The 9,702-nt window shown below is 35.7% G+C and overlaps 1 protein-coding gene across 1 annotated transcript; it reads right to left on the bottom strand.

The window, feature by feature from the left end:
• Positions 1 to 1,615: 1,615 nt before the first annotated feature.
• Positions 1,616 to 5,443, bottom strand: LOC147277805 (uncharacterized). The gene is made up of 2 exons (XM_086255398.1): positions 2,399 to 5,443; positions 1,616 to 2,110 (listed from the first exon to the last, which is right to left on the bottom strand). The coding sequence occupies exons 1-2, from the start codon at positions 5,208 to 5,210 to the stop codon at positions 1,647 to 1,649; spliced, it is 3,276 nt and encodes a 1,091-aa protein (XP_086111524.1). The 5' UTR covers positions 5,211 to 5,443; the 3' UTR covers positions 1,616 to 1,646.
• Between the last annotated feature and the right edge of the window lie 4,259 nt (positions 5,444 to 9,702).

The following is a 9,702-nucleotide window of genomic DNA, read 5'->3' as shown; positions in this document are numbered from 1 at the left end:
ATCTCTAGAAAAAAAAAAAAAAAAAAAAAATCTTTACGTACAAAATTTATTTAACCAACCCTTTTTTTTTTTTTTTTTTTTTTTTTTTTCTCTTGTATTAACATTACGAGTGTAGTAAAAAAATGTTCGCCAACGAACCATTGTGTGCATTGCTAATTATGAATCAGCACCGACATTATTTTCAACTTAAGCACCTTGATCCAACAAGATATAGGTACACCCATCTCGAGCCTCATGTCCAACTCAACCGATCGAGAGCAATATTCAACCTCTAAGAATTTTCTCCGAGAAGCTCCACTTATTGGGTTAGAAATATCACTTGAGTCACCATTTTTACCATGTGCTTGCTCTACCTTAAATCATCCCACGGACCAACGTGGCCAACTTACTAATTTTGAACCAACATTAAGTCTACAACCGAACCACTTAGAGTCTTAGATCCAATAGGGTTTGGGAAAGCCCGATGAAGTTATTAGGTGTGAGATTTATCTTAAAAATGGCTCGGTGATATTAGTAGTGGATCACCCGGCCAATGATATTAGCTCGACATACTAATCCTTTAATTGATTAATTAATCACTGTTTTTTTTTTTTTGGGTAAGGAATGCTTTAAGTGTTTGATTATTTTATTACAAGTTATAAGGGCTTTGGAGTTTGGACATGAGAAAAATAGGGGTCCCATATTCATTCTTGAAGTTCTTATCGCTTTTATGAGAAGATTAATTTAGAAGAAAGATTAGTTGATGGTTGCTTGCTTTCTTAGCCATTAGAATTTGATAAGTTACAATATAAAATCAGTGGGCCTGCGATGGTTCAGTATCACATGTCTAAGGACAATGTATCCTTTCAAGAACATGCAGCATGAAATTTCTTTATCTTTGCGAAAATAATTGTTGGGAAAGTTTGAGAAAGATAGTGGTCCAATTGCTTGGTTCTTCATAATATCATGTTGTAATTGGCTCATGACAAACAAGTGGTCGCCACCATTGCTTTTTAGTCTGGCCAGAGCCCCACAGACAACCCAATGAGGCTTGAAAGCTATGTCTACTGTTGTTGTTCCCCAAATTTTGATTATTGCAATCATGTTGCTTGAGTCCTTGATCATGTGTTACGTACTACGAACTTTTGTTGATGGAAGCAAGTTATTGTGATAATGTTGGGACAGTGTGCTGGAAATTTGGCTCAAAATAATGTAGTTTATGAGGCGAGCCTTGTTGTGAGTTCGAACAATAATACTAGAGGTTTCAAAAAATTTTATAAATTTTAGTAATCAAATGTGATAGATATCTTAGTTGTTAGAAATAGATGAGGTTTAACGTGGGACTAAATGTGAACAAAGGAAACATGGCCAGATTAGTTAGTATCCAAAATTTTAGAGATTTGTTTTTGTGTCAATTTGAAACCTTTTGCAAACTTTGAAAATATGCTGTTAGCCTGAGGATATTTTTCTCTTCTAGTCTTTTAGCTTAGACAATTTTACTTTTACGAACTAGACTGTTTAATACCTGCACAAGTTATATCCAGATAAACAACCCCAAACTGATGAAGCAATCACGTCTTATTGCTACTACACAGCATCAATCTATACAAATTGTAACTTTATCTGAAAATAAAATAAAATAAAATCAATGAACTGGAATGATGATATTAGGAGTTTATTGGAAAACACGAAGGTGATCCAATTAGAGGTTCAGATGACCTGGAGAAACTAGAACTGTGAACTGTAGCTTTCCTATTTGTCACAACTTCATTGCCAAGAAAATTTGGTTTTTCACAATCCTCATTTTCTTGCCTTATCTCCTTGAGCATTGCTGTTACATCTTTCATGGTCGGCCTTTCCTCCGGGCATGGATTAACACAGAGAATAGCCACCCCAAGCACTTGAAGCATCTCTTGGACTTGTGTCCCTGATAACAATATTAGCTGCTGATCAAGAATCGATGTGAATTCTCTTTTCCTTTCTCGAAGTTCCTTGTTGACCCAAGTGACAATATGGGCACCCTCTGGAATCTTGTTATTTGTTGGTTCCTTCCCGGTTAAGACCTCTAGGAGCACCACTCCATAGCTATACACATCACTCTTTTCTGTGATCCTCAAACTGTATCCATACTCTGCAGTATATTATTATATTACAAGCAGTGTTAGTCAAGCTTCAGAATACATCATTGTTATAGGAAGCAACTTTACATTTGATTAATCGAAAAGAAGAACAAACAATTCAAGATTTGGAAAAGATTCTAAGTAAAAAGAATATGTTGGAGTCATAGTAAATTATATGACATAGCTAAAAAAAGTTAATTAAAGGTTGTGAACAATTTTAAGAACTATGAAATTATATTTGTTTGATAGTGACAACATAATGAACTAATCATGGAAGAATCTGAAGCATTTGTGCCAACCTGGAGCAATGTACCCATAAGAACCTGCAACTGTGTTGGAGTTTCTGCAGCATTCTGGAGAACTCAAAAGCTTTGCAAGGCCAAAATCTGCAAGAAATGATTCATACTGTGGTCCTACCAAGATGTTGTTGGCCTTAATATCCCGATGAACTATTGGAGGAATACAATCATGATGAAGATAAGCTAAACCATGAGCTGCTCCCAGTACAATCTTGTACCTTGCATCCCAGTCCAAGAACAGCCTCTTCTCGTGGAGCAATCCTCCCAAACTCCCATTACTGATATAATCAAACAAAAGCAGTCTGGTTTTTCCATTGTTACAACATCCCAGAAGTCTGACTATATTTTTATGCCTAATTGATCCAAGAGTATGAACTTCTGTAGAAAACAGGTCTCTGTCTGGAAGCTCACCATTATTTACTGGCCACAGCTTCTTCACTGCAATGACCTGTTTCGTTGGAGTCTCCACACGATAAACCATTCCCGAGCAACCCTTTCCCACAATGTTTGAATCTGATAGCCTAGTCACAATGTCATTGACAGAAAAATTAAGCTTTTGAAATGGGATGAAATCCCACACCAGATCATTTTCTTCTTTCCAGTCCATCCCAAATGTGATTCCCCAAACTTTGACAAATAAAATAATTCCAGCAAGCATAATCAATATAGTTGCAGTTACACTGAGAAGAGCACAAACAACTAGATATCTGATGGATTTCTTGTCATGCAAGTTGCCATTTAAGCGACACTCATTTCTGTTTATGCATAGCTTCGGATTACCAGCAAATGCAGTTGGTGGAATTTCTTTGAAGAAGTTAGTATTGGGAAATGGACCTGAAAAGTCATTGTATGAGACATTGAGGGACACAAGATTGTCCAGACCACCCAATACCTTCAAACTTCCTGTCAGCATATTATGGGAGAGATCCATATTGGCAAGTTTTGAGAGATTTGAGAAGCTTTGTGGTATGGGGCCTGTCAGAGAATTCCAACTCAGATTCAAGAGAATATCTAGTCCTAGCAAGTGTCCAATCTCATCTGGGATTGAGCCATTGATTTTGTTGCTGCTCATATCCAACAACTGCAAATCCTTACAGAGGCCCAACAATTTGGGAATGGAACCAGTAATGAGGTTTCCACTGATGACCATTTTGTTTAGGGATGTCAGCTTGCCCAAAGTTTCAGGAATCCCGCCTTCTATTTGGTTCATGGAAAGGTCTAAAACATTTAGACCTGTAAGGAATTGAAAAGATGAAGGAATCATGCCATGGAGGTCATTTCCATGCAAATCAACCATTTCTAATTGAGTGCAGTTTCCAATTTCAGGAGGAATTTCCCCAGTAAATTGATTTTCTGACAATTCAAGGAAGCTCAATCTATTTAGCAGCCGAAGTTCCGATGGAATTTGACCTGTGAAGTTGTTTGATCCCAGGCGTAAGCGGAGCAAGCTGGTGCAATTACCGATACTGGTTGGAACTTCTCCTGAAAATTCATTTGATATCAGCAACAATTGCGTTAAGTTCTTGAGGCCAAAGAGAGAACTTGGAACTGACCCAGTGAGGAGATTGTGTGAAAGATCCAGTGCTTGAAGTCTCTCACAGTTGGCCAGCTCAGTTGGTATGCTTCCGTGGAGCTGATTCTGCCAGGCAAAGAACAAAGTAAGTTCTTTCAGTTGCCCAATGGCAGGTGGAATCTCACCTGAAAATCTGTTGTTATCCAATTCCAGTTGCTTTAAAGTGGAAAAGTTTCCAATTAAAGGTGGTATGCTGCCTGATATCTGATTCTCAGACAGAAGAAGCTCCTCCAATGCCACTAAATTTGCAAGAGACACAGGAATCTCACCACTCAGAAGATTCAACGAGAAATCGATAACTATCAAATTGGAGCAATTCCCTAGTGTGTCTGGAATGCTTCCACTTAGATTGTTCTTCCATAGTAGCACTCTTCTCAGTTCTTTCAACAGACCAAATTCACCAGGAATTTGACCAGAAAGTTGGTTTCCATACAGAAACAAATTTTCTAAGGCTGAACAATTACCAATTTCTGGTGGGATGTCACCTGTGAGATTTGCAGTATAGACCGAAAGAGTTTGGAGATTCTTAAGTTCTCCTATACTGCTTGGAATCTGCCCCGCGATTCCCGTAGCTGCAAGGCCAAGGAAAATTAGTCCCTTGCAGTTCGATATCTGCATTGGAATTTCGCCATGAATTGCAGGATTCCCGCCTGCACGGAAGATTTCCAGAGCCAACAACTGGCCTACTTCTGCAGGGATCTTTCCGGATAGCTGGTTGTCATACAGTTCAAGTTGTTGAAGCTTTGAACAGTTTCCGATTTCTTTTGGAATTTCCCCATGCAGGGAATTTGAATTCAGTGCTAATAGCTGCAATTTGGATAATTTTCCCACCTCTTTCGGAATGTTGCCTGTTAGAGCATTGAAGCTGAGATCCAAGGTGATAAGTGAGGACAAGTTTCCAATTGACCGTGGAATTTCTCCGCTTAGGTTCCCATTTGAGAGTACAAGGGTGGTGAGATAGTTGAAGGAGAGGAGCTGGCTAGGGAAACTGGTAGGAATTTTGATTGAGGTGATTGTGATTTCGAAAACAAACCCATCAGTGGAACATCTGATATAATCCCATTTGCATGGATCATGGTCAGTTGGATTCCATGAAGAGAAAAAGGTAGCAGAGGAAGAAGAATTGAAGGTTGAAAGCCATGAAAGTAGGGAGAGACCCTCTTGGTTCAGAGCAGAGATGGCAGGAAGCAGAGAGATGTTGAGAAACAAGAAAATAAAAGTGATTGCGCTCCTTGACATGATGTGGTTGATTACAACACTGCTACTGTTTTATCTCATCTGAATCTCTCAAAATCTCTCTGCATGTGGATGGTAGGATACTGAAATGCCTTGGTTTTGTTCAGAATAACTGAGGATGTACACTTGAATTTGAAACCTTCAAGCTGCTTTTCTAATGGAAAACATTGCTTAATTAATTGTATTGAAAGTAAGAGCCAGGCCTTGGAAGGACATATTAGTTTATGGTTTCAAATGAAGTACTGGATTAAAAAAATATTTTGGGTATGAAGTGAGAACCTTTCTTTGAATAATTGACTAATTTAAAAATAAGTTTATAACTTTTTGTCTTCCCTCTCTGTTAACATTTGGAAAGTAGTAAAAACAAATAACAGTATGAGTATTATGTGAGGCAAAAAATCACTACAGGACTGTGTAAGAAAGATTTCATGAAGCTTATTTCGTTTTCATTAATTGTTCACCATATTTTGATGGGATCTCTCGTAATGTCACAATATGAAATTATGTGGCCCAAATGATAATACCAACAAAAACTAATGTAGAGAATATCATCGGCTGGAGTTGAGTCAGATTACTAAGTATGACATTATGCAATTTGCTACTATTCTGCTTTTCAAGTTTTCTGTCATTCTGCTTTCGTTTCCAAGTTTGTCCAAGTGTTGATGAGTTCCCTCTAAATCCCTTCATATAATTGCATAGCAATCCACATAGTGAAAATGACTAAGCAGCCCTCTCAACGCAAAATAAGGAATCAAGTAATCAACAAGAAATAAAAAATTAAAAATTAAAAAAATTAAAAAAGAGGTGACACTTCAACATTTTATGTGATATGAGTATGGTGAAGACCCCAAATCATATTGTACTGATAAAGTTGTTCATGTCATGCAATTAGGTGAGTGATTTTCATCATTTTCTGAAGGGACAACAACAGAGGTCCATGCCTCTTCAAGAAAAGGGCTCTTTTCCTTCCCCATGCATGAACCTTCCCACAAGCACGACCCCAGTAAAAAGCAGCACAAATTTGGCTTTTCCATAAAATCTACTTCTAGAAACTTTGCAAGCTAGCACCTCCCTCTCCCAGTTGCCTCCATTGGTTGAATTAAATTTTGTTTTTGTTTTTTTTTTTTTTTAATTTCATTGTATGGTTCTATTTAGAGCTTCTAACTTATAATGCCTTTACAACTTTTAAACACTCGAAAGAATCAGCGTTTGAACACTCATCTGGAATTTTTTTGCTACAACTGTAAAAATTAAACAAAAATATTAAAAACACTATGAATCATAAATCAATAAATCTTCTAAACCATGCTAAAAATACCAAAAAAATACCATTGTAACTTTTCTTTTAACCGCTGCCAGCCTGAGTTTTCAAATGATCGAGAAAACTTGAAAAGCGGCGTAATTTTTGTCCTTAAAAGTTTAAAACCAAAGTCATGTCTTCTTCTGATCTTACTCTTCAAGATTTTTTTGTTAGTAAAAACACAATTTGACATTTATTCAATTTTTTAATTTTAAACTTGGAAAATAAAAACAAATAAACAGAGAAAGATGGGAGATGAGTGGTTTCTTATTAATTTTTTGGGTAAACTATATTTTTGGTCTCTGTTTGTTAGTATAGGCATTGGCACGACCCACCGTCTCTATTCGATCATTGACGAGTCGCCTTTCACCCCTAACAGGATAGGTTACATTTTTGGTCTATGTGTTTAGACCTGAAAGCACATTTGATTCTCGTAGTTTTAATGTTCTCAATTTGGTCCTTGTGTTTTATATTTTTTTTGCAATTTTGAGACATTATGCACCTAACATGAAAATTTTTCTCAAATCAAAATTAATAACTTATTTAAACAAACAAGTTTTACTTAAGAATGACTAAAAATTGTGTATATTAACTTGAATTTTTTATTTTCAAACAAGAATTTAAAGAAATCACAAACTTAAAGTTTAAACCCTAAAAATTTTGTGAGCTTCAATTTCTTTAGCAAATAAATACAAAAATAAAAATTGAACTTAGTTTTAGAAAACACATAAGATGGTCTTTCAATCCCCAACAACCTTTTTCTTAAAAACAAGTGGGTAATTTAACCCCAGATTGAAGATCAATTTGAGTTTTGTTAAAGTTGTCCTAAAATTGCAAACAACATAAAACACATGGATCAAATTGAGAAAATTGAAACCACGGAGACCAAATGTGATTTCGAGCCAAAACACAAGGACCAATAAATAGTTTACCCTATTTTTTTAGGGGTAAAATTGGATGGTAAATTTTTTTTAAAAAAAAACGGACAAAATTAAAAGCATTTCAAATCTCACTATGATGACCTATGTGGCAATTTGAAGAGTGAAAATTGAAGAGTTAAAATGATTCATTTTAATAAACTCATAAGAAATATGTTTGTTGCTCAAACTATTTTTGAGATATATAAGACATTGAGGTGCGATATATTGAGGCCTAAAATTATGAGGAAGCCGTAGTCAATAAGACATCCATGGAAGAGAATTTTGAAAATAGAACAAACATACAAACAGAAGAGAAGAAAGAAAATGATGCATCATGAGCCAGCGTAGGTCTCAAAAAGCTGTCTACTCCTTGTGAAATGGAAACAAGCGGGACATCTGTAAAGGGGATTGTATGGCCCATGGATATGGGATAAGTTATGCATGGATGGTGGGGGCAAATGATCCCCCAACCACATTTGGTGCCAACTGATCACTAACTTTAATTTGCAAAATTTGCATTTGGATTTTTGGTTTTATATGATGCTGACCCATAACTCTTTCCAGCTAAAAAATATGAAATTAAAAGAAGTTGGAAATATATAATTGAAAAAGAAATTGCATGACTTTAAGTAAAGGATGGGAGAGACACGTATAAGTAATAAGTTAGACAAAGACATACTCTCAACTCTTATAACAGGGGCACTTTGGTTACTGCTCCCACAATATTATTGGGAAGAATGGCTGACCAGTTGATAAAGAGTCCACTTAAGCCTAAATACTAAATCTCCTATATAGTTACCTCAAAAAAAAAAAATCCTATATAGTTATCTTTTTGATATATGGGAAGATGTCTATGCGCCATTGTAGACTTCTATTTGGTTTTTTTTTTTTTTTGTTTTTTTTTTAATAAACCCATTTGGACAATTACATTGTTCATAAAGCCCAACACAGAATCCAAATTACCTTGCCGGCCCACTTTTTAAAATGGTCCATGATACGGAACAAAATACCATTAAAACAACAAGAATATAACATGCCTGCCACTGCTAACTGTTAATCAACATTAAACTGCCTTTAACAGTTAACATCATAACCAAAAGCAACGCCCCATATTCTCGCTATCATTCTCGCACACATTCTAGCCCCTCACTCTCGCCACTCCCCGTTCAGCCCTATTTAAAAAACAAAAGTCTACATAGAAAATCGAAATAGACAAACCAGAGAAAAAAAAAAAACCTAACTGTTACATACTGCCATTGCCGAGCAAGAAGAAGAACATTCATCGGAATTGTTACTATTTGATAGTAATAATCACCTACTGCTACTGCTTAACTGACAGTGACAATCAAGTATTATTATTGGTTGATAGTAACAATAACAATAAATTAGAGAATATAATTTAAACCTAATACAATCCTTGTGAAAGCATAAACAACCAAATGAATCTGTAACAACCATATTCTTACTTACATATTGTTACTGATAAGCAGTAATAATCAGAGCCTCACTTACATATTGTTACTGTCACTAACAATCGTAACCCCACTTACATATTGTTACTGCTTGTTAGTAACAATCATAACCATGACAAAACAAACACACAAAAAAACCACTTACATATTGTTACTGTTAGTAATAATCATAACCTCATTTACATATTGCTATTGTCAGTAACAATCATAGTCCCACTTAGATATTGATACTGCTTGTCAGTAACAATCATAACCACAACAAAACAAACACAAAAAAAAACCAACACACATTACCAGATGAAAGTTATTGTCAAGTAGTAACAAACAGTTGCACACACTTAAAAACCCCAATACCAACATCAGTTACCATAAGTACCAAGATATAAAACAATAAAACAATTCAAATGCAAAAAAAAAAAAAAAAAAAACTCAGATTATGACTGAAATTTAGTGGAAAAACTAACTAATTAAAAAATGCAGCCAAACACAAACTACAAAAACCTCTATCTTCGATTCCTAAACAAACAACAAGCAGCAACATCAATCCTCACTCATTAGCAGCAACAAATATGGAATTCAAATCGAAAATCAATAAATCAAAAACAAAAATCGCAAAAATCGAAAATAAAACGTTATTTCAAAACTGAAGCTCAAAAAATGACTTCAATGCCGATTAAAACGGAGAGCAAAAGAGACAAAGACAGAGCGACAGAGACATAAACAGAGAGAGAGAGAGAGAGAGAGAGAGAGAGAGAGAGAGAGAGAGAGAGAGAGAGAGAGAGAGAGAGAGAGAACCTGATCGC

This window comes from Dryas octopetala, chromosome 8 (assembly GCF_963921425.1).
Source record: "Dryas octopetala chromosome 8, drDryOcto1.1, whole genome shotgun sequence".
NCBI classification, from domain to species: Eukaryota; Viridiplantae; Streptophyta; class Magnoliopsida; order Rosales; family Rosaceae; genus Dryas; species Dryas octopetala.
The sequence above is the reverse complement of the archived record's forward strand: the minus strand, read 5'-3'. Positions and strand labels throughout refer to the sequence as shown.

Coding starts and splice junctions, on each gene's coding strand:
- LOC147277805 (XM_086255398.1), bottom strand. CDS start 5,210: ATGTCAAGGAGCGCAATCACTTTTATTTTCTTGTTTCTCAACATCTCT. Junction 2,111..2,398: donor TTATGGGTACATTGCTCCAG/GTTGGCACAAAT, acceptor AATATACTGCAG/AGTATGGATACAGTTTGAGG.